Raw genomic sequence first — 25686 nt, 5'->3', positions numbered from 1 at the left:
CCAGTTTTCAACAACAAAAAAATCACAAGACATACAAAGAAACAGGAAAGTATGGCCCATTCAAAGGGGAAAAAAAATAAATCATCAGAAAGTGTCCCTGAAAAAGACATAATGGCAGATATACTGGATGAAGACTTTAAAACACCTGTCTTAAAGATGCTCAAAGAACTAAAGGAAGATGTGGAGAAAGTGAAGAAAATAATGTATGAAATAAAAATGCCAGTAAGATGAGAGAAAACTTAAAAATCAAGCAAAAAAGAAAGTCTGGAGCTGAAAAAAGCAGTAACTGAAATGAAAAATTCACTAGAGGGATGCAAAGACAGATTTGAGCAGGCAGAAGAAAGGATAAGTGAACTTGAAGATAGGACAACAGAAATTGCTTCCTTGCAGATATGTCCTGGCCCCTGGGGTGAGGAGAGAACAATGGATGGTGTGGCCTATGTGGGCAATACAGGGCTGGAGACGTTCCCTGAAATTTTCCCCAAAGTGACCCTGTTGGAGTGTGAAAATAACTGAGAGAGAGAGTATTGCTACTGCAGAGGGTCTGTCCGTGTCAGGAATGTGGCTGATTTCTAGAGTACTGTGATGGTTAACTTAATGCATCAACTTGTCCAGGCCGTGGCGCCCAGATATTTGATCAAACATTATCCTGGATGTTTCTGTGAGGATATTTTTGGATGAGAATAACATTTAAATTGGTGGACTTTGAGTAAAGCAGATTGCCCTCCATAATGTGAGTGAGCTTCATCTAATAAGTTGAAGGCCTGAATAGAACAAAGACTGATCTCCCTGAGCAAGAAGGAATTCTACCAGCAGACGGCCTTTGGACTTGAACTATAACTCTTGCCTGGGTCTCCAGCCTGCTGGTCTGCCCTGCAGATTTCAGACTTGCATCTCCATAATCATATAAGCCAATGCCTTAAAATAAATCTCTGTCTCTCTCTCCCTCTCTGTATTCACATCCACACAGACACACATACACACACACACACACACACACACACACACACACACATTTATATACATGTGGTATATACATATCCTGTTGGTTCTGTTTCTCCGGAGAACCCTGACCAATACAAATACTGTCCATGCCAGGAAGTCAAGATGGGAACCAATCAACCACAGCAGAATGTCAGAGGCCCCATTTGAATAAATATTTGTTGACTCTTGGCAAATATGGTAAATTATTCAAAAGCAGGAAGCCAGTGCAGGATGCAGCAGAATGCCATCCCCGACTGCTTCCACTAACCCCTCACCCCCACAAATCCATTTAGGGACTGATCCTTTCTTTTTCCTGCATTTCATCTCTCTCACTGCTACCACCCTAGCTGGAGCCATCCAGAGAAGTTCCCTGCCCAGCACACAGGGCCCTTGACGGCCTAGCCACTGCTAACTTCCAGCTTTGATCCCTGCCATTCCCCATGTTTGCTCGATGTGCCAGCTGACAGAGCTCCTTGCCACTGCTTGTATGCTTCATGCTTTTTTATGCTTCTGTGTTTTTCAGTCACCTAACGAATCTCCAATGAGGATGCCCTTGTGGATGCCACAGGGTGACATTCCCTGCTCAGTGTCTCACGGTTCATGAGCTTTATCATTGAAAACCTCCGTGCCGAGCACCCTTCCTGGCACAGGGTCGTTAGTAAATGTTTGTCAAACGGAACCACAGTACATTTTTTAAAGTGCATGGCTTTGCAAGTCGAATGGAATGGAATAAAGTAAACTCGAGGTATTTGTCAGGAAAGCCTTCAAAAGCAGAGGTCACTGGTTTTTCTTTTGCCATCACTGACATTTCTCATTGTCTGGGCGAGGGCCGGGAGAGAGAAGCCAGATTGTCCCCTCATTGGTTCAGGTCACAGCACCTTGCTGCCACCAGCCAAACAGTGTGGACCTCTGCTGCTCTGGAATCACCCAGGCGAGACGCTCTCCCAGGCGTCATGTCCCTCCCCCTTCTGTGTGCCGGCTGGGGTCTCTCCTGGCTGGAGCTGGCGCTGCTGGATGCCAGACATCTGCAGACAGGATTTGCAAACAACTGGCTCAAGGTTCTGAGCTTTCGTGATCTCATCCAAATGCCTGACTTGGGGGGGGCAGGCTTGTTTTCCTAGGCTACCAGCTCCGGGGCTGAGGGGGTGGGGGGAGGTGGAAATTACAGTGGATGTGGGTCCAGAGGCCTAGGGTTGCTTCTCAGCCCTGCCACTTTACAGCTAAATGATGCTGAACCTCAGTTTCCTTTGCTATAAAATGGAAATGATGACTGTTCCTACCTCACAGGGTTGTTATGAGAAGTAAGACGATACATGAGGGACATGCTCTTGACTGGTGTTTGCTGTAACGTGCGAGAGATTGTCAGTAATTCAAAGAAGCCCGGGTTCCTCAAGCCACAGTCTCAGAGCAATGTACCCACCACGGCGAGTACGCCCTTAATAGCAAATGCCAAGATGTCTAGACAACCCCGTCAGTTTATCTGGGTTCATTACTGAGATCCACGTAACAGAGAAACTACTTGTTGAGCTGATTTGGACCAGTTATTTATAGAAGCACCTTGGAACCAGACCAGGATCTGGAGGCAGAAATTCTGGAAATGAATCCTAGATCCCCAGTTTCTGACTGGGTAATGTAAGCGTTGTTTCTCAGCTCTAAAATTAGGACTACAGGGGGGGCGCTTGGGTGGCTCAGTCGGTTAAGCATCCAACTCTTGATTTCTGCTGAGGTCTTGATCTCAGGGCCATAAGATTGAGTCCTGCGTCTAGCACTGTGCTGGGCATGGAGCTTGCTGAAGATTCTCTCTCCCTCTCCCCCTGCCCCTTCCCAACCCCGGCTCCCAGTCACATGTGAACACGTGTTCTCTCTCTCTCTCTCTCTCTCTCTCTCTCTCCAAAAAAACAAAACAAAACAAAAAAACAATTGGAGACTATAATCTCTGCTTTGCCTGTGCCCTATGACCCGGCAAGGCTGCTCTTGAATGATACCCTGGGAAAATTCTCTTCCCGGAGACACAGAAGGGCAAGTCTAGGAGGACAGTCACACTGGTGGTGTCTGTGGTAGCAGACAGCAAAAGGTACTGAAGATTTTCTCTAGCAGAGGAACGGACAAGGAAGCGGTGAGGGCCGCAGCCACGGGGTTCTGACAGCAGCCAGAGGCCGGGGGCTAGACACACATATAGCAGCGTGGGCGACTCTGCAAAACAGTGTTGGGTAAAAACGTAAGCAGCAGAACACAGGTATCACAATACCATGGACATAAACACAAAACACAAGCACACACCAAACAAGAGAACATACTTTACGAGAATACATGCATATTTACAGACATATCAAAGGTGTTAGAATAGATGCCTATGAGAGGAGATGAAGAGGAACGGAGATTAGGGGTGGGCGTGGGGGATCAAAGCAGAAGAGAGCATCGCACAGACCAATGACAACAACGGGCTGTTAACCAAGAGGCAATTGATTCAACTTCCTCAATCAAAAGTTAAAAAGAAATCCCACCTTGAGGTGTTGTCGGAATTATACAAGTGTCCATAAAGGTCCCTGGCACGGTGCTGGGCACACGGGGCATGGCCAGCAGTGGCACTGTTTTTATTATTCACTCATCGTAATGTACCAAGTATCAACTTTGTGCCGGAAGCTGTGGGAGGAGCTATGGCAGAAACAAAGACTGAGTGTCTCAGGGACTGGAGCATGGTATGGGGGTGGAACAGCATCAGGAGAGAGGGATCCCAGATCCCTCATCTGGGATCGCAGAGATCCTGCTGTCAGACGCCCTCACTTTCCAAACTAAGGGGGAAAAGTGACTTTCCCGAGGTCACACAGCAAATTAGTGACCGAGTTAAGGGCAACTGTCCAGGTCTCCAGGGCTCTTTCCAGAGCTTTATCCAAGTGAGGACCTCTGAATCCTAGACCACTGAAAGGCTTGTATCTCTTGTCCTGTCTTTTACCCCAACAATCCTCCTTGAGGCCCCACTCTTGTTTATATACCCAGGTGTGTGTGTGTAATGAAAAAGTGAAGAGACTTTTTTAAAAATGCAGTTTGGTACCTAAAACCTTTGAGGCCTATGGGAAAAAATAGAAAGGCCCTGAACCTGGCAGAGCTGGAGCTCCAAGCATCCCTCCTGCTCTCTGTCTCCCAGGCCTTTGCAGCTCTGTTAGTGGGTCCCAGGTCAGCGTCTCCCAATCAGAAGCGGACTCCACTCCCTGCCCTCAGAATTGGCCCCGTTAAATCTTCCCACCTCAATGCCACTCTGAGGAGGGGGAGAAGTGTCCCTGTAATCCCCTTCTTTCCTTTCTTACCCTTTTACTTGTCCCTAAAATAGCCTGTTCCCTAAAAATGGCAAGAAGACCTCCAGAGGAGTAAGGCCGCTTCTAATGGAGGGCAGCTCTCTGAGATTCGGTGGAGGGGCGGGGAGAACTCTGGGCCTGGCTCATGGGGTGCTGTGTCCAGGGGTGTGAGGAGGTGGTCAGAGAAGCCCAGAGAAGGAGGGGGGTACACGGCAAAGGGGAGGAATAGCTCTCTGAAGACTCTGCCGACATCTTGCCAGCCTAGATTCATGGGGCTATCACAGCCTTTCCTACGATTTCAGGAAAACTCAAAAGTTTTCCCACGGATTCCAAAATGAGATTGGCAAGGAACTGAATAACATGCTGATTTTCCAAGAAGAGCGTGGTTAGGTTCGTGTCAGATATGACTAGAGATGAAGAGGAAAGAATTCTCTCTGATGGGAACTCTCCATCTCTGGGGGATTTGGCACCGCGCTGAGCTGGGGCAGTGGCACTGCTGAGAAGGAGTGTGGCTAACATGTAATGAGCACTTACCCTGTCCCAGGCACTGCGATAGGCCCCTACTAGATTGTTCAGTTGAGCTCTCACACAGCAACACTGCGAGCCAGGCACTGTTAAGTGCCCAGTTTTCTGATAAGATGCAGAGAGTTAATGAGTTGCAGCAAATCATGCAGCTGGGAAGTGGTGGGAGCAGGATTCGAACCCCGATTGTCTCTCCCTGGTCTATGGGCCTAACCGCTAAACGAACCAGCAGCTAAGCCCTAGTCTGGTCACTAGGGATCTCCCAGCGTGTGGCCGAGAACGTGTGATAAACAAACCCTTTCTACTCAGGGTCGGAATCCAAGTGCTGTCGCTCACTGCTCATTTTCGCTGAAGTGTATTTCTTAGGGAAATGCATTCCAGGAAATCATCAACCGATAGCCTCTGTAACATACTTTTGCTTTGTATATTCTCAGTATTATCGCTAATATTTTATGGCGTGGTGTCTGCTAATGAACAGTAGAGGGTATCATGGGGTTATATACACAGCTTCCTTTATCATAATAGCTATTCGGCTCTCTCAGTAGTACTGCCCCTATGGAACGCCTGGATGACATCGTTATAAGATATTTAAAGAGATTTTAAAGCACAAAAACTACATAAAAGCCACCACCATTACTAGAAGACACTAAACCACAGCCTGGTTTAGACAATACCAACAGGACCCGGCAAGATTTTCTGTTTACGGGCTTAAGTGGCGCCACCGTGTGGCAGGAATGTAAACACCATTTACAATTTATGCCAGCTTTGAAATCGTGTCCTGATTGATTTTTTTTTTTAATTCCAGTGAGTTGCATTATTTTAAAGTTGTACACATAAAGTCAGGCTTTATTTTTATCTCGTATTACACTATTTCAAATTATCAGGGAGCCTATAAAGTATAAGGTAGGTGACCCATAGATCACGATTCAAAATTGCTCTAGCCACATGAGGTAGATAGAAATTCTGATAACCTGACATTAGGTGTATCAATAACCTGACATTAGGTGTATCACAGAGAGGCCTTGGTTGCACCCCATCTAACAGATCCTCAAAAATATGGTAACGAACTGACTTAAAGTAGCACTCTGAAATTGAAGCAAAGAACCTTGGGATCTCTGGGCCAAAAAGAATGTGTCAGACAATATGGTGACCCTTCAGGAAGGTACACGTTAATCATGTGAATTTAATCATGGTCACAAGCTTGCTCTGGCTCAGTAGGGTGTCTTCAAATCAGTCTGATTTGAGAACGCATTCTGGATGGATTTCCCTGGCCAAAATCTTCGAGTTCTGGGAACACCTGCTGGGAACCTTGCCTGTCTCAAAGCGTGGCCTTGAGGATTAATGAGGTTATATAGATACAGTGCTCAGCACAGGGCGCACTCAATGCTTTTCGGTTGCTTTTCCTTTTACTATTTGAAATGTGCTTTGTGAATTACAAAGTGATAAATGTACAAATGTCATTCACAAATGTTCCTTGTTAGAATGAGGTAGGTGGTACTGGTCCAATGGGAGAAACCAGTGTCAAACACTAAGGCACCTATGACTCACCTGGGGATTTTGTTAAAATGCATTCTCTGATCCTCTATGTCTACATTTATCTGTCTACCCAGTGCCTTCACCCTTTACCTTCTATGTGGCATTGCTATCTGTCTGTATCATATTCCTTTCCACCTGTCAGTCATGCACCTACGTATCCTAACAGCTGTCTGTATCCAGGGGTCTGTCCCCTTTAACCTTTCTCAGATATCTGTTAACTGTGAATAGTTAGAATGTGAATATTGGCCAGCCGTTTCTTTTATTTCAAACCTAGGTTGTTCTAAAGGCCATCATTTTATTGGCCTGTCTGGAGATACCCATCATCTTTGATGGGCACCTTTGCATTGCCTCTGCGGTACCCTTAGAAAGCACTGATTTCCCCATAGACCTGGAAGTTGTATGTGATTTTTTAAAAGCCAAATTCTTGACATCAGCTACTTTTGTCATTATTTGTTCTTTTCTCATATAATCTTAAAAAAAAAAATCTGACCAAGGTTTCTGTGTGGTTGAATTCTGTGAGGTTTTTATTAACCCAGAGCACTCACACACACTCCCATTAAAGTTCTTGCCCACTGAAATCGGGAAAGGGGCACAAAAGAACTGGGGCCTAAGGACCCAGTGAGGACAAAGGTTTCCATTGGAAAATGGTCTTTTATAATAATCCCATCACACCTAGGAGGTGGGACAAGGCCATTGTTTTTGTGCCTTGAAAGTACCTTCCCTCTTCCTGCCCAGGATTGACTTGGAGCTGTGGGCAGAGGAGTCGGCTCCTACCAGAGAAGTCTACAAGGGAAAACAGCCACATTGGGAGGAGGCTGGAGGTGAGCTTAACCTAACTCAATTTGGAAGAGCTGAGTGTACATTGGAGTGAAACAGAAGTCAGGCATGTATTGCCACACGGTCCAGAGAGGGGCAGAGCCTTCCTCAGGAGGTATGCTCAGCTGTGGGTACAGTTTCCACCTCGCCTCAGCCGCGCTCAGGCCCCTTCACAGCCCCTTCTCCAGTGCGTTCTTATCACCAGGGACTGGAGGCCTGCCAGCGCCGAGGACCAGAACCCATGTCTGAGGTGCCTGAATTCAGTCCTCTGGATCCCTCAAAAGGTGCGCCTTCTAAATTACCTGGAGACCCTGTCAGGTCTTTAGACTCTGGCCCTCTGTTCTTTTCCTCCAGTAGTACTGATGTGGAGAACAAAGGCAAAAGAAAAAGAATTAAACTTCCTTTTGGCTTATGACCCATTCACAAGTACTTGAGACAGGCAGAGTGACCTTCCTCAAGGAGCTTAGCTGCCTCGATGTTAACACATTGCTCGAGACAAAAAACAATCTTAGCTTGACATTAGCCCGACCTCCAGGATCCCATAAAAATCCCTTTGGAAACTTCCTTTATCTCTAACACCCCCCTCCACCCCAAGATGTATGTTAGCAGTCGTCCTCCAAGCATATGGCCCACTGATACACATCTGAAGGGTCTCATGACTAGTGTTTTACTAGATAGTAAATGACTTTTTCCTAACAACAGCTGGCTGCTCAAGGTTCTGGAAACCTTGCTTCCAAATTCCTTAGAGACTTACACTATCCCTCACCCCCTCCCAACTTGAAAGTATATAATCAGTCACCCCTCACAACCGCAGTGCAGCTCTTTCTGCCCACAGGTCCTGTCCCCATGCTGTAATAAAACCACCTTTTTGCACCGAAGATGCCTCAAGAATTCGTTCTTGACCATTTGCTCCCAAACCCCAACATTTCACATCAGGTCTGGGCAATGCTTCAAAAAGTGAATGTCAGGTTAGTTATAAGTTTAAAGGACAGATTTTTTTTTTTTCACATACCATGAACTCCTCATTCATTGGTTTAATCAAATATCTAGTGTATCCACACATGAGTTTTAAAAGTTTTTTTTTAAAGATTTTATTTATTTATTCGACAGAGATAGAGACAGCCAGCGAGAGAGGGAACACAAGCAGGGGAAGTGGGAGAGGAAGAAGCAGGCTCATAGCGGAGGAGCCTGATGTGGAGCTCGATCCCATAACGCCGGGATCACGCCCTGAGCCAAAGGCGGATGCTTAACCGCTGTGCCACCCAGGCGCCCCAAGTTTTAAAAGTTTTTTAATGAGTGTATTGGTCAGGGTTCTCTAGAGAAACAGAAACAATAGAATATATGTAGATATACAGAAAGAGATCTGTTACAAGGAATTGGCTCACAAGATAATGGAGGCTGAGAAGTCTGTCCCCAAGCTGGAAGTCCAGGAAAGCTGGTGAAACAGCTCCAGTCCAGACCTGAAGGCCTGGGAAGCAGGGGTATTCTGGGATGTTCTTGGGCAGAAGAAGATGGATGCCAGTACAAGCAGAGGACAAACTGACCCTTCCTCCGCCTGTTTGTTCTACCAGACCCTCAGTGGATTGGCGGATGCCCCCCACCCCCGCAATGGTGAGGGTGATCTTCTTTACTCAGTCTATTGATTCAAATGCTAATCCCTTCCAGAAACACCCTCACAGACACACCAGAAGTCTCGTTTTACACCCTGCCTGCGCATCCCTTAGACCAGTCAAGTTGATTCATAAAATTAACCATCACAACGGGGCAGGGAGCACATTTTTTATACTTGGGATTCAATTTTTTGTATTTAAATACTTTTTCACATACTGTTTCTCTTTAAACGTTTGGCGTTCGTTACAACAAATCCCACTAAATCAATTTTTGAGGACTGGCCTGTGAGTTTCCTTATTTTAAGCAATATTTGGTCCAGGTAAGAGCCAGTAGAACTAAAGAACTTGGGGTTGCCAAGCCAACTCTAGGTACTGGTTCCTGTCATTTCTTTAAACACCTGGGTCTCTTTTTCATTGAAATGTGAGATCTTCTGATGTCTATTCAAAGTTCATTGTCCTTTGATTTTGAATAAGAGTATTACTTTAAGGGGCACCTTGGTGGCGTAGTCGGTTAAGCATCTGACTCTTGGTTTTGGCTAAGGTCATGATCTCGGAGTCCTTGGATCAAGCCCCGTGTCGGGCTCTGTGCTCAACGCAGAGTCTGCTTAAGATTCTCTCTCTCCCTCTCCCTCTTTCCCCCACACGCGTGCTCTCTTTCTCTTAAAAAACAAAACAAAACAAAACAAAAAACACTATTTTAACCTGACCACCATGTTCTGCTGTTTCATATTAATTTGAAGCAGATCAGAACTCTGGGACTACTTCAATACAAACAATGTATTCATCAGGATTTTTCTCTAAGTAGAGGAACTTTCTTGAACTTTACATAGCAAAAGTCGGTATTTCCAGTCTTCCAGCTCATGGTCACCAAGGCCATCTCAAAGAAAAAGAAGGAAAGCAGCTATCCATGATAGGCCTTGTGTTAGACACCTGGGTGCAGAAATAAAAGCAAGCTCCCTGTCTTGGAGGACCTCAAAGTTTACTGTGGGAGATGAACTATTAATGAAATCAATCATAATCTAGTTAGGGTTTACATACATGACGATTAAGGAGGATGAATGTGCGGTGAAGGGAGGGATGTGTTCTTGTGGGAAAGAGGAAGGATGAGGACCGAGGAAGATTTCACAGAGGGTGTGGGTTTTGAAGTGGGGTTTGGAGGATATTGGGGTGTACTAGGCAGAGATGCATGGAAAGAACATCCTAGATGTAGGCACAGCTAAACAAAGGGCATGAAGTAAGGCCAAGGTCTGGGAATTCTGAGTAGTTTAGTGTTACTATGGCACAGGATCCCTGGGGCGACATGATGGTGTTGAGGAGCGAGAATTCCTCTCCCCTTCAAGTGTCCTCCTAGTTGGACTAAGAATCAAATTGACATGAGACAGAGTAACAGGGGAAAATCAGATTTAATAGTGTACATATGGGGAATCTATACAGACATGGATAATCCACAGACAGGCAAGATGAGGTATATGCCTGAAGTATCTGTTTCATATTACATAATATGAAACAATTATCAGGTATATATGGGAATCATCCCGAACTAAGGAGAAGAGGGATAGAGTCTGGGATTTCAGAGGAAAGGAACGCAATTCACAGGGCGATAAGAAGAAGAGCAGATGTTCGGTAAATTAGATGTTTGTCCTCTAATACAGGTGGATTACTCAGATAAAATTTATCTCTGCCAATAACCCTTATTCTGGGGGAAAAAAACCCAATTTAGATTCTTCTTTGAGTTAAAGGAGGGGCAAAAGTTTCTCTTGAGCCTACAGGGTCTTGACTGCTTTCAGCTCAAAATAATCTTCACATCAGAGTGGCCTGTCTTCGGGTGGCCTGCCTTCGACCCTATAGTGGGAACTAGAAAAGCAGATGAGGGCCAGAATTAGAAGGCCTTGGCCACCGGCGTGAGGGGTTTGCTTTGTTCCTGTCAGCCATGCACCCACGGAAGGCTTTTGAGCCCCTCTTTCAGCTGTTATATTGGATGAGCACTATTCCTTGGCCCTCTTGTCTCTAGAAGTAAGCTACTGCTCGTCTTTTGGGTCCTCTGTTTCTTCCGGGTCCTCTGATCCCCTTAACTCTACATAGCTCCTCATGTTTGTTTCAGGTTTCAAAGCTTTGAAAACTGTCTGGATTTGGTGGAATGATCTTTTTTTCTTCTTCTTCTTCTTATTTTTTTATTTTTTATTTTTTTGTAGGCTCCATGGCCAGTGTGGAGCCCAACATGGGCTTGAACTCACAACCCTGAGATCAAGACCTGAGCTGAGACCAAGAGTGGGAAGTTTAACTGACTGAGCCACCCAGGCACCCCTGGTGGAATGATCTTTTAAGAAAAAATTTGATAGTCTCTCTCTGGCCCTATACACTGTAGGCAAACGGCACTGATAATTTAGGTTTGGGTCTGCTTTGTTCTCCCCTCAGTTGGAGGAGGATTAGATACTCAGTATTTTTGAGTTTTATGTTCAGTTCTTAAGGATTTGTAGTCACTGCCCAGCAAGTGTCAGAGCTGGTTGGTGATCTTTCTGCTCAACCAGGGGTACCAACTAGATTTAAGACAGAGCTGAGACAAAAACTCAGGTCTTCTGACTTCCAGTCCAGTGCTCTTTCTGATGTGCTCCAGGTTCTGCCACTGCTTAGCCAGCTATGGGACAGACCAAATGTACCCAGCTGCCTCAGACACACAGGGCCGTGTCTGAGAGAGCTGAAGCTAAGAAAGTCCAAGTTCCCAGGGTGGAATTCTGTACCTCAAGCCAGCCAACGTGGTTTTATGTCTTTTGATACTTCCTTCTTCTGTGAAATGGGAACAGAATCTACCTAATAGTTCAGCTGAAGCTGAGAGCTGGGATTGGAGTGTGGTGGGGTTATTTGTTTTGTGATGGGTGAGGGAAAACAGATCTCTGTTCCAGTCCTATAATTTTTTTTAAAATATTTTATTTATTTATTTATTTATTTGAGAGAAAGTGTGTGACACAGAGCACGAGAGAGCAAGCACGAGCAGGGGGAAGGGCAGAGGGAGAGAGAGAAGCAGGTTCCCCGCCGAGGAGGAAGCCCATCCTCCATCCTAGGACCCAGGGATCATGACCTGAGCAAAAGGCAGACCCTCAATCGACTGAGCCACGCAGGCGCCCCTAGTCCTATAATCTTAGAGTCAGAGTTGGAAGGAAACTTGGAGGTGATTTGTGGTGACAGGCAATCTCATGCGGTCCACAGGGCACAGAATGCTCCCTAGAACCAGCGAAAGAGCGTCCTGCCGTTGGAAGTATTCAAGCTGAGAAAGCATTGTCAAGCAGAAGAGATCCTGCTCAAAAGGGGCGTTCTGCACGGAACAGGTGGCTGAACGGTGAACTCCATGGTTTCCCGCTCCTGCGCATATTTTCCCTAATACCAGCTCGAGGTCGTAGGGCAGCTGGGCGGTGTTAACCATGGTAGGTCTGAGATCTTCCATAGGGTAAACTTCACGGGTCACTAGTAACAACCACCATCATCACCACGAACTGCTCACAGCGCCAGGCACTGTACATACCCAATGACCTCATTTCATAGCTAGGATCGTGAAAGGTACGCTGAATGATTGATCATACACCTCTATTTCTTAGACGAGGAAAGAGCTTTAAAATTTGCCCACAATCTCCTAGGGACGGAGCCTAGATCAAATTTAGGTTTATCAGATTCTTTTTTCCTTCCTTTCTTTTCCTTCAGCTCCAGTTTCTACATTGCGCGGAAAACAGGAGAAGGGAGTGGCTTCGGAGCTCCGTTTTCCATCGCCCTGGGAGCTGAAGGGAGAGCAGCAGGAAGACGGGCGGACTGGGGAGGCGGTGGCGCTACCCGCCCTGCAGTGGGCTGAACCCTGGCCGCGATCCGTGCGCCGGTGGCGGGGCGGCGGTGGGCGGGCCCTCTCGTGGGCCGACGCTCCCGTGGGCCGTCGCTCTCGTGGGCGGGGCCAGGGGCCGGAAGTGGCTGGGGGGAGCTACCCGAGCAGGACGGGAGTCCCTGACGCAGCGCCCCGGGGGACTTGGGGGTGGCAGCCTTGACTCTGTCCCCGCGAACTCCCATCCTCCGCCTTCTCGCCGCCGCAGCCTCTCGGGACGATGGTGGCCTGCCTGCTGCTGCTGCGCGCCTGGCCCCGGGGCCCTGCAGTTGGCCCGGGACCCCTGTGTCGGCCCCTTAGCTCAGGCTCGGGGTCCCGCGAGTACCTGCAGCGCAGCATCGTGCCCACTATGCACTTCCAGGACAGCCTGCCCAGGTGAGCCCGGCCTCCCGGTCCCCGCCCCCCGCTGGGGTCGGCCCCAACCTTCACACCAGTCACTCATGACTCTTGGACTCAACCCGCTCCCAACCCCCAAACTCCTACCTGGAACGCTGTCGCAGCCCGAAATCTGGAAAGCCTGCCACTTTGAGACTCTCCTGGCACAAGAACCTCAGAACGTTCGCATTCGCTACTAGACCCCCCACCCCCCCCATAGCTTGCTCAGATTCTGCGTCTTGAGCCTCAGATTCTCTCTCCAGTGAGCCAACTTCCATCCAGATGCCAGAGTCCCTCACATTTCTTGCTGAAAAATGCCCACCGTGCATATCTCCAGCACCACTCTTACCCCTCCAACGAGGGTGTCCCCTGAAGTACTTTCATGACTGACTCTCGTTCCTGCCCAGAATATGGACAGGCCAATTCCTGATACACAGTATTTACCCTCCCTTAACTTTTCCCAGCACTCCACCTTCTTCAGGCCTGTTGCTCAGCCACGCTCACCGTGCCTCCAATACTCTGCACTTTTAGCAGCCCATGGGTCACCAGGCACACTCCTCAAGTGCTCACCTTACCCTCCTCCAACCTCAGCACTCTAAGTCCTGTCTTCACTGGAGGTCTTTCGTCCCTTCTAAACCTTCCTCAGCTACCCGCGAGGTTTCTCCCTCTAAGATATCCTCCCTAACTCCCATTACCCTCTGCAGCTTCAGTCTTCTTGCAGAATTCTAGACACCACCCTAGGTGCCCCTCCCAAACTCTTATTCAGCTTAGATCCAGAACTCACCCAAATTTTTCTGTGTTCCTCCTCATTTCCTTTAAAACACTTCACGCAGAGTCTACTTCCCCTATGAAAACAGTCCTGATAAATCTTCCTCTCCCTTTCCCTCATCCAGTATTTTCTTTTCCCACCTGGTATTTTCTTTAATTCGACTGCCAGGTTTCCCAGTCTTTGAACTCCCAGCCTTAATCTGAGCCTGCCAGGGCTCCTTTTCCAATGTTAGAAATTTCCTGAAATTCATTTACCCTCTAAAACCAGACTGTAACTTCTCTGCTCACTCACCAGTTAGTTCCTGGTACCAAGTCCCAAAATTGTCTCAAAGACCCTTCTCACTTCCTTCTGCCACCAGGGATCTCCCAGTCCAGGAACTGGAGGCCAGGGCTCCCCACCTCACAAAACAAGGATTGTATCACAGGCGGCACCTTCAACTACTCGGTTGCTGTTTTTCTCCACATCCAGCAACTGTGTGACCCACTGTCCTCTTTGCCCACCCCCACCCTCTCAGAAATAGTATCTGAGGTGATTTTTATGACATAACAGTGTGCAGACATCTAAAGCAGACTTGAATGAGATTATCTAGCCCCAACCCCAGTGCTTAAATTTGGCAGGAGGAAGGGAGAAAAAGACCAAAAGTGACCTTTATGCCTGTGGGCAAAGCCTGGAACACATCTTCTTCTTAATAGCCTATGTGTGAGTCAAGCTTGTATGTGGGGGAAAGGTGAGGAATGATGGAACCTGTCTTCACTTGCCAAGCCCAGTAGCATTTGACTTTCTGGCAGGCCTGGGCTCCACTCAGGTTTAAGATCAGAGGGATTTTCTCCATTTTAGAATTGGAAAGCTGGGAGTAATACTCAAGATCATTTCCAGCAGCCTACAGCACAAAAACCTGTAGGAATTGAGCTACAAATGGTAGTACCGAGTCATCACCCGTGGATAACTTCGAGCAAGGCCTCTGTTACCTTAGCTGTGAGTTGGTGGTGAGATAAGATGAGATTCCTTTTATCTCAGATTCTAGACTGGTAAACTGTATTATCTTGGGAACTCATTTTGATGTCCACTTGGTGAAAAGTCCTAGCTTTGAAGTCTGGTGGAACTTGGTTTCAGATTCTAGATGTGACACTTCGTAACTTTAGGCAATTCAGTTAACTTCTTTGAGCCACAGTTCTTACCAGTGAGGTAGGAATGGAACACACACTTCTTAGGGCTATTGTGAGCGCAGAGTGAGATAAGATGCCAAAAATAGGAAACTATCCTAATTAGTTTTCCTGGGAAGGACTAGTCCCTTTGTCGTAGTCCAGTTGGATCTCCCGCCCTCCCTCTTCCTGTTCCTGTTACATCACTGCTGCCTTTTTTTTTTTTAAGATTTTATTTATTAGAGAGCAGGAGATGGGGTGGGGGGGGCGGGAGGGTAGGTGGAAGCAGCAGAGGGAGAGGGAGAAGCAGGCTCCCCGCTGAGCAGGGAGCTTGATGCAGGACTCGATCCCACAACCCTGAGATCATGACCTGAACCGAAGGCAGTTGCTTAACCGACTGAGCCACCCAGTCGTCCCCACCCTACTGCCTTTTGACTGCTTTCCTCTAGGTACCCTTGCACTGTCATTCATTTGTTTTTAAGTGTTAGATTTTTTTTTTCCCCTTGTAAGCGTGCTCAAATATACATCATATAAAATTTGGCATTTTAGGGGCGCCTGGGTGGCACAGTCGTTAAGCGTCTGCCTTCGGCTCAGGGCGTGATCCCAACGTTCTGGGATCGAGCCCCACATCAGGCTCCTCCGCTAGGAGCCTGCTTCTTCCTCTCTCACTCCCCCTGCTTGTGTTCCCTCTCTCGCTGGCTGTCTCTCTCTGTCAAATTAATAAATAAAAAAATCTTTAAATAAAAAAAAAAAATTTGGCATTTTAACTATTTTTAGGTGTATAGGGCAGTTAGGGATTATTTTTAAGGGCCATATTTATATACACTGAAGTTAATCTCAAAATACAAAACTGCAAGTCCTGAGGGGACAAAGGGTGGATCAACCTGACCTACTCATTCACACTATTAATTTGAGAAACATTTATTGGTATGGATTTGGAGACCAATCAGTCATGAGGAGGAGCATACCATACAGTGGGGGAGATTTGACAGGTAAACAGTTAAGATAAAATGTGATAAATGGGAAGCAGCATTTCCTGGTGGCTAAGATTGTCATCCTGAAAATAAAGAGCTGCAATGAGAGGCAAATGAACGTTTTTGGGGATTAAAGAATAGCGGTGTGGGGAGTACAAATTCAAGTGAATACCCGAATAGAATTCCCACCTGTAGGATGAAAGCAACTGGTTTGTATTAGGACGAGGAAGGGGGCAATTACATGAGTTGAATAAAAGGGGGGGGGGATGTTTTCTAAGCATGTTTACAAGCCAAACTACTCCAGGTTATACATTAATTGGTGACTTTTTTTTTTCCCCCCAGAAGGTCCATAACCATCAGTCTTGTGATCAGGGTGTCTGTTCTCCTATTGACTTCTCAAACAATTGCTTAAGACAATTACCATGTTGTCCAGAAGGTTTTAGCGAGTTCAAACAAAAGTAAGTAAGGCAGTTTCTCTACAATGGCTGCTCCAACTCCATTTTAAAATGGCTGTAGTCCCGTCAGTTTTCCACAAGATCATGAGGCAGGAGTCAGATCTGATCTTTAATCCAGCTCCACTTCATACTAGCTGCATGGCTGTGAGGTCATCTAACCTAAACACTGGGATGATAATGTTAACCTTTCTCTCAGGATTGTTAGAATTAAATACTGATACGAAGCATTTAGTACAAATCTGGCACACGGTAACTCAGGAGATATTCACGGGTACTCTTGCTGTGTCAGATTCGTGTTTGCAGGTGTCGGATGTGCTTGGTGACAATTATTGTGTTGTGTCAGTGTGGAGGTCAGGGTGACAGTGCCTGGGCGAGTAAGGGAAGCTTCACAGAGGAGGTGGCATTTGAGGACTTTGAAGATCACCAAGTGGGAGGAATGAGGGAAGGGTAGAGCAGCTCGTGCCCAGGAACAGAAGCCCGAAAGTACACGGCATGCTCAGAACTGTTGAGAAGTTTATGGAGAGTCCGGCTCAAAGTAAAGAATCACCATTTGGGCCCTAAGTTATTAGAATTGGGCTGGGTGTGTGTGTGTGTTGGGGTGGTGATTGGGGGAGACCCATTATGTCCTTAAAAAATAATATCGTCAGTTACCGTTTTAGGCCTATAGTTGATTCACAATAAATGCCAGTCTGTTTTTTCGTCTTCTAATCCCTAATTACTTTTTTTTTTTTTTAAGATTTTATTTATGTATTGGACAGAGAGAGACACAGCGAGAGAGGGAACACCAGCAGGGGGAGTGGGAGAGGGAGAAGCAGGCTTCCCGCTGAGCAGGGAGCCGGATGTGGGGCTCCATCCCAGGACTCTGGGATCATGACCTGAGCCGAAGGCAGACGCTTAATAACTGAGCCACTCAGGTGCCCCTCCCTAATCACTTTAGATAGTAACTGGTATTCCAGACATAACGGGCAGGTTGTCTAGAATTCAAATGGGAGGCTGGTGAGGCCAGAATTTCCAGTGTGAAGGATAACAGGGCCCCAGAGGCGTGTCCTTAAGATAGATTGGCCTTATCTCAATGGTAACTAGATTGTATAAAAACACAAAAGCCTGTTTAGCTGTGTTCTTGGCAGGAGGAACTGTTTGAAGTAAGTGCCTGCTGCTTGGAAGCTGTGGGGTAATAACATCTCAACTGACACAGAGGCACTTACACGGGGGATAATTAGGGAGAGAAATCTGCTGGTGCTTACTTTTCTTCCATCTTTATTATACTAGTTGATGTTTAGATGGGGATTCTCTAGATAGCAGGTGGGGAAGGAGAACCCATGTGGTTAAGAGGGACCTCCCCAGGCATCTCTGCAGCCCTAACTCTACCTCTTGGAAGACACCTGGGGCTTAACATTGCAGGGAGCACAGGGAACTGCAGGTGTGCACGGGAAACCACTTTTGGTGTTCTTTACGAAACTGCAAAGAGACAAGGGGTGACCTTGCGACTTGATTTCTAAAGAGTAGAGAATAAATGTTGACTATAAGGGAACACTTACTGAAAAGCAGTAGCTGGCCTTTGCGGTAACAAGTTATAGAAACCCCAATTACATTGGCTTAAGCAAACAGGAATATAGGGACTCACAGACCTGAAAAATCCAGGTTAGATCAGGGGCTCAAATGATGTTGTCAATACTCTTTTGCCTTGCCTCTCAACACTTTGGTGTGATTCCATTCTTAGTCAGGCTCTCTCCTTAAGGTGACAGAATTGCAGCCATCACTTCAACATAGTTTACACCCTCATTTCTTAGTGACCTCAGCTAGTAGGGATTTCCCTTTCCTAACAGTTAAAAAAAATCCTGTAATTTAGTTTTATAGGTTCTCCCTGGGTCTCATTGGGTCTGAACCAGTAGGCTGTAAGCCCGCTCCACGGTGGGCTGGGCAGTCAGCTCCACCTGAGCCAAAGGGACTTGAGTAGGAAGGGGTGCCGTTACCAGAAGAAGAGAGAATACATGGGGGGCAGCCAGAAAAACTGGTGAAATGCTGTGAAAGGCACTGAGGGAGAGTCCATATGCTAGTTCCCTAGTGACATGAACAGTCTAGCGGCAGAGATTGGATTTGTAAGACTTGAGCTCTGAGTAGATGATAGAACTTAATGTGTATTGAGTGCTTACTATGTGTCAGGCTCTGTTCTAAGTCAATGACGTGGATTGCCTCGGTTAATCTGCATTTTATAGGTGAGGAAAGTTAGGTGTGGGATGGGTAGTGTGCCCAAAGTCACAGAGCCGTGAATGATGGAGCCAGATTAACCACTGTGCAGTGGTGCTGGCGTGCAAGGGGAGGAATGCACAGGACCCCCGAGGTTGCAGTCACAGAATTGTAGAGGGGCCTTTGAGACCACCTCTTTCACTTCCTTCACTTTACTGAAGAGAAAACTGACCACCAGAGATGAAAAAGAACTTGTTTTAAAAAATTTTTTAACAGCTTTATTGAGATATTGTTCACTTTTTAAAGTGTACAAATTAGGAGATTTTTTGTATAATCACAGAGTTGTGTGACCATCACCACTGTCTAGTTCATTCATTCCCTTCTCCAACCGCACCCCAATGCCCCCCCACCCCGCAAAAAACACCCACACACGGTAGCAGTCACTCCCCGTCCCCCTCCCACCCCTGGGAGCCACTGATCTACCTTCTGAACAGTCACTGGTTTATAACTAAACTCAGGTTTGTCTGGCTTTGATGCTCACTGTCCCTAGACAGAGTAGATCTGCAGTCACGCAGGGTCATGCTCCCTTGAGTACCTTCCGTGTTCTCCCTCAGTACGTGCCTGGAGGAGCCCGTGTAAGTGTCAGAGTTGAAAGTGTCAGAGCAGAGGGGTTTACTGACAGAGGGTACAGTCAGGAGAGGGCGGAGGGTCCAGTCTTGAGAAAACATGCACTTTTAGGGCAAGAGGATCATAATGAGGGAAAAGAGACTCTGAAGAAGATGATGGAAAAAACCAACAGGGCAGAAGAGAGAATTTCTAACTCCATCTTCGATGTCCTTAAGGATCTCATGATTTGCATTCTGATGGGGGAGAGGGACATAACACATAACCCACTAAATGTGATAGAGCAGAATCAGGGATGGGTAGTGGGGGAGAGGAAGAAGTGATCCGTGCCTGTTCTCTGTCAGCCCATGTGCCTGGTGGAGGTCAGAGAAGAGGTTTTGAGGAAGGATCTTGACGAGTGGCGAGCTCCCCTCTCTGTGTATCACCGTAATCAGGAGAGCCAGCTCTGCAGTTTTTCTTAGCTCCACATTCAGTGACATTGTGTTGGTACCTTGAGTTTGGCCTGGGATTTACAGAAATTGGTACACACTACAAATCAGGGCTTCACCCCCTGGCCACCTGAGAGCTGGCTTACTAACCCACCACCCCTTGGAGCAGCAAGCAGGTGAGGACGGGGAGGAGGTACAACCGGCTTTGAGAGGAAAAAGACTTGTTTAATGTTGACGGCAAGCGGTGGGAGTAGGAGGGTCCTGGTCCTTCCTAGAAGTTGGGGAGTGGCTTTCTTTGGAGAGAAATCTGAAAGCAAGTGGTATTTTCAGAATAGTCAGATTTTAAGAAAGGTGAGGAGGTAGGAGAAGTCCTAAGGAAGTCCTAAGCAAGGGTAGTTGATTCAGAATGGAGCGGGGGTTCTAAGATCTAGTGGAGGGGCGCTGGACTGGTTCAGTCGGAAGAGCATGCAACCCTTGATCTTGGGGTCGTGAGTTCAAGCCCCATGTTGTGTGGAAAGATTACTTAAATAAAAACTTCAAAGATTTTAAAAATGGGGGGTACCTGGGTGGCTCAGTGGTTAAGCGCCTGCCTTCAGCTCAGGTCATGATCTCCAGGTCCTAGGATCAAGCCCCACATCGGGCTTCCTGCTCAACAGGGAGTCTGCTTCTCTTGTTCTCTCTCTCAAATAAATAAATAAAATCTTTAAAAAGAAACTTAAAAAAATAAATACATGAAAGACCTAGTGGGAGTGGCTAGTGAAGAGTAATAGCTGGTCGGGGCCAAACTGGATGTCGCTGAGCTGATGGAAGGAAATAGAGAATACATTGCTAAGTTCTTGGTATTATTTCATTTGATCCTCATAGTAGCCCACTGAGCTATTATTTAACAAATGGAGAGAGAGGGGGGCAGAGAGATAAGAAATTTGCCCGAGATCACATGAATAGTAAGTGACAGTCTCGGGTGTAAACCCAGATCTGTGGGGTTCCAAATGCTGTGAACCTCACTCTGCATATGCTAGACACGGTGGTGATGAACTTGTGCTAGATGGAGCTGGAACATGATAGACAGGATTTCGGATCTCTCTGTGAGGCAGTTCCTCTCTCCATGTCCTGCCTAGGACATCAAGAAATTTGCCACCCGTAACCCTATAACTAGACCTGAAGCGGCAGCGCTGTGACTCAAGCCTGGGTCTCCATCTCATTTTCTTTCCACTGGACCAGGAGTTCTTACACTTTTACGTTTCACAAAGCACTAAAATTACGGGGGAAGAATATTGTTGTTGACATTATTTCTTAAAAGAAAGAACCTTTAGTGACTCCCATCCCCCATCCAAAAAAAAAAAAGTGAGACAATCTCCGAATTAAGGGCAGACTTCTAAATGAAGCACATTTAGCTTTGTGGAAGGCTCACTGTACTGTCCAGGTTTGTTCATTTCACTGTGAACCAGTAACTTCATAACCGTGGCCGTCATCTACCAATGTATTAGATAATCCAGTGATGGGGACTGTACTGCTGTTTGCATTTACACTGAAGGCATCTTATATGAGGCAAAAATAAAAACCTAGTAAATTTGGCATATTTATTATCTTAAAAAAATTTTTTTTTTATATAGAGGGGCGTCTGGATGGCTCAGTCGGTTAAGCGTCCGACTCTTGGTTTCAGCTCAGGTCATGATCTCGAGGTTATGGGATTGAGCCCCGTGTGGGGCTCTGTGCTCAGTGCGGAGTCGGCCTCAGATTCTCTTCCCCTCTCATTCACTCTCTCTTTCTCAAATAAATAAAATCTTTAAAAAAAATTTATATAGAGAACAGGTGATTTACAGAAAACTGGTATCCATGATAAAAAGTTTATACTTTTTTCTCCATACTGCCTTAAGTTCCACTGAGGAAATTCCATTTCTGTTGTATCAATAACCCCAAAATAAATCTATTTAAAAACTTGCTTTTCCCCACCAAAGTAAGTTCAGGCTAGACTTAACACTTGAACTTTTAATAAGGACTGTTGTTACAAAACTGCCGTTGCCTCTAATTGAGAATTTTCTTTAAAGAACTTCCGTTAATGTCCCTATTGTATTAATACAAAGCCTTGAGAAAGGTAAGTAGGTAACTTTGTAATTATGAGGTAGCTGAGGTAGTATTTGGGATTTTCTATGTAAATCCGTGAATATAAGGGCAGTACTCACAGTGTTAAAGTGTTGTGAGTGGTTACTCAGTGCGGCCTAAGTCTATAACGGCTATAAATAATTCAGATTAATTTTGACATCCTGTTTTTGATAAACATGAATTGAAAAATAAACTGAAGAATCACAGTATATCTTATAGTAAGGTTTTAGACTATGTTTTATGGATAACTTTCCACTTTTCCTAATGGCTGCCATCTTTAGATATTTTGAATGTATCAGTCTTAATTTTAGGTTGGCAGCACTAACTTGGCAAACTGGGAGTAAGTTCTGGTATGACCAGATGTATCGTTCAGTAAAATCACTGACGTAAGAAAGCAAGTACGCCTTGCTCTGCTGTGCCTGTGTTTTCATTTCACTGCGCACCAGTGAGTTCATCACCATGGCTGTCGTTGGGAACGCACTGGTAGAGAGTGATGAGTAAGGAGGCAAACAGGAAGATCTGGTTCTCCGCGTAGGACTCTTGGTGACCCGGCAAGACTTCACGGTCGATCCCATATTTGGTTGGCCCTTGGACAGACCTGTGTTTCATTTCTGTATGATTCTGTGTCATAAAATGCCCAGGAAAATTTAAAAATGAACTGTCTTTTTCATGGTAGGGGAGAAAAATGCAGTTGCTCAAACTTCGGGTAGAATTAAAATCAGCGCCAATACCGGGTTAGCCGAGGTGTCAAAATTGTGCGAGGAAACAATGCTTCAGGCGGCTTCTGCTTCCCCATTTTTAATCTATTTGAATATTTATTTTTCTTGTAAAAGTCATCATTAAGACATTAGAAAATTCTTATTTTACTTAAAAAAAAAGGTTACCATTGATACTTGCATTAGTAAATCCTTCTATTCTGATTGGCCTGTGGCTTCCCATTATTGGTTTTTGGGGGAAGGAAATTAATGATCCAGTAATTATTTATTAGCTTGGGTTATGAAGCTAACTGACCTCTTCCACATATTGTCACCTTTAACTTATTTTCTTCCCAGGCTGCCTATTCCCAAGCTTGAAGACACCATGAAGAGATACCTCCGTGCGCAGAAGCCTCTCTTAGATGATGGCCAATTCAGGTAAATTCTGAGAACCCCGGATGACCGTGGTTGGGAGGTTCAAGAGAGGCCGGCCAGTAGTAGCAGACCAAGCTTCAGGGAGTGTCTGTGATTTAGTTGGGTCTCTGGAGACCTGGGACTTAGTCCTGACATTTTCAAGTTCAGGAAATAGATTTTCACTCAGGAACGACTGAGGATGCCTTGAAGTGAGATTCTGCCCAGACTCAACAGGCAATGGTGTCTAAGCCAGAATGCCAGATTTGTACTGTATCTTGTCAGGTGGACCTGGAGGCTAACTGGCCCTGGTCATTGGCAGACGGCATGTGCCCTTGGTAGGGAGTTCATTGAGGAGAGCATATGGCAGGCCAGAAGTTTGCTTGGTGAGCAGGGGTACTGAGCTGGATAGTATGCCCCCCAGATTCATTCCCTTCTTGGAACTTAGTATGTGACTTTATTTGGAAATAGGATTGTTGCAGGTGTAATTAGTTAAGGTGAGGTCATACTGGAGTAGGGTGGGTCCTTAATCTGGTATGACTGGTGTCCTTGTAAGAAGAGGAGAAGGGACACAGACACAGCCATTGATGACGGAGGCAGATTGGAATGCATCAATAAACCAAGGAATGCCAAGGATAGCTGGTAACACCAGAAACAAAGAGAACAGAGTCTGCCCTACAGTCTTGAGGGAAAGTGTGGTACTGTCAACACCTTGACTTTGTACTTCAAAGAACTATGAGAGAATACATTTCTGTTGTTTTAAGCCATACAATTTGTGGATGTTATGGCAGTTCTAGAAAGCTAACTCAGCATGGAATTGGACGATAAAATTAGATATTGTCAAAAGTGGGCTGTGTTAAGCTCTTGTATCCCAGTGCAATTCACTTTTTCCATTTTGGAAGGTTTTGTGCAGGTAACTGGCATTGTCATTGGAATCACAGAGTCCTTTCCTGGACAGTGATGGAAAATGTAGATGAATTGTTCATAATCTAGTCCTCTGCTTTTAAATATTCTATATTAGTCACTTGAAACTTCTCTTGACATGGTAATGATTTAATAGCTACCAGTTACTACGTATTAATGTTTCAAACTATCCTGAATCCTTAGCTTTAAAAACATTTTTTATCCTTGTAAGGTGGTATATTATCTCTGTTTTATACATGAAGAAACCGAGACTCAGAGAGATCCAGTAACATGTCCAAGGTCACGTAGTTTGACAGTGACAAAGCTAGAATTAAAGCTCAGCTCTTCTGGACTCCAAAGCCTGTCTCCTTTTCTCCATGCCAAGCTGCCTCCTGAATTACAGATTGCTTTATGAGATGTTGATTGATCTTCCCGATCAGTCATTTTAAGAAGATAGCCTAAATTTATCTGTTCCGGTTTGATTGCTGTTCTTCTGATCAGAGGGACTTTCTGATCTCAGTCCTAGGTTCTAGGGATATGCTACTGGGGACCCAAATCTCAGTGTAAGAGTTCTTGGCCGTGTGTCTAGAAGTCATGTATTCCCTGCCATGGCTTGATTCTGCCTTTTCTTGAACATTTCAGGAAAACAGAACAGTTTTGCAAGAGTTTTGAAAACGGGGTTGGAAAAGACCTGCACGAACAGCTGGTTGCTCAGGACAAGCAGAATAAACATACGAGCTACATTTCAGGTAGGCGGGCTGGGCTGTGGGCGTGGGAGTCCCTGAGCCCTCCATCGCCGACAGGGAGGCATCTTTTCTCCAGTTTCGGTCTCAGAATATTTTTGGTGAGACCGGCCCACCAGAGTAATGTCTCATCCACTCTTTCTGAGGTAAACTTCAAGGCTGAGTGAGTTCCTCCTCCACTAAGATCTCAGCTGGAGTTTGTGCTGAACAGCAATGTCTTGCCTTCTCTGCAGGTAGCATGCAGCCAGAGCCTAATCATTGGTTCTGTGGAAAGGATGCAGGATTAAGTCCTGTGCGGTGTGTGTGTCATCCTAGAGCCTTCACAGTCTGGCACGACTGCCCTCTCCAGCCTCACCTCTTGTATTACCCTGACGCTCTCATGCCGCAGCAAAACTCGACAAGTCACGGTTCCCTCAACCCTTTAGTCTTTCATTTTTAGCCTAACAAATTCTTTAAGACCCAAGTATGTGGTTGCCATAGATTCTGGCAGGGGTGGGGCTGGTGGTGGTGGGCAAATTGGGTGAAAGGGTTTGTCAAAAGGTATAAACTTGCAGTTATAAAAGAAAGAAGTCATGGGGTGTAATGGACAGCATTGCGGCTGTGGTTAATGATGCTGTATTGTATATGAAAGTCGCTTAGAGTATAGACCTTAAAAATTGTCATTACAAGACAAGACAATTTTGTGACAATGCGTGGTGACGAATGTTAACTAGATCTATTGTGCTGATCATGATACAACATATACAGATACCGAATCATTGGGTTGTACACCTGAAAGTAATTTCATGTTTTATGTCGGTTACATCTCAATCTTAAAAAGAAAAGAAAAAAAGAACCCCAGGTGGGATGAGTTTTTCCAGGAGACCTCTCAGTCCTCCTCCTCCTCTGTTCAGAGCTGGTTGTTTCTGCCTCTTTCCCCACAGCACTTCTTTTAATTTAGTTTATATTTTAATAAGGTTATACGTGCACATCATTTAAAGAATCAAATAGTTCTACCAGGCTGATTTGGAAAAACAGCAAGTTCCTGACCCTCCCCTAGTTTTCCACTCCTCACTTTCAGCCGCTCCTTCTTCTGACTTATACCCCCGTCCTCCAAATCACGTGTCCGTATCACTGCGTCTTCACTTTTTCAGTTGGAGACATTATCTCCTGACATCTCACCGGGGAGACCAGAATCCGGCCGTCTCATCTCCCTGCCACACGCACAAGTGTTCCTGCGCACGTCCCGTCCCGTTTCGGTTCACTTGATATTTG

At 45.9% G+C, this 25686-nt stretch overlaps 1 protein-coding gene across 3 annotated transcripts in view; it reads left to right on the top strand.

Moving 5' to 3' along the window:
• Positions 1 to 25686, top strand: part of CPT2 (carnitine palmitoyltransferase 2) — a 45808-nt gene that overhangs the window by 15080 nt on the left and 5042 nt on the right. The window contains exons 1-3 of one of the 3 annotated variants that reach the window (XM_026498063.4): positions 12682 to 12998; positions 22733 to 22813; positions 24332 to 24438. In XM_026498063.4, the coding sequence (XP_026353848.1) occupies positions 12844 to 12998; positions 22733 to 22813; positions 24332 to 24438 (343 nt within the window). In that variant the 5' untranslated portion in view covers positions 12682 to 12843. Of the gene's footprint in view, positions 1 to 12681; positions 12999 to 16139; positions 16342 to 22732; positions 22814 to 24331; positions 24439 to 25686 lie in introns of those variants that run through there. The other 2 variants (XM_044383855.3, XM_057310777.1) reach the window with 2 other exon arrangements.

The sequence above is a fragment of the Ursus arctos genome, unplaced genomic scaffold (genome assembly GCF_023065955.2).
Source record: "Ursus arctos isolate Adak ecotype North America unplaced genomic scaffold, UrsArc2.0 scaffold_12, whole genome shotgun sequence".
NCBI lineage: Eukaryota > Metazoa > Chordata > Mammalia > Carnivora > Ursidae > Ursus > Ursus arctos.
This window is presented reverse-complemented; position numbering and strand designations above follow the sequence as displayed.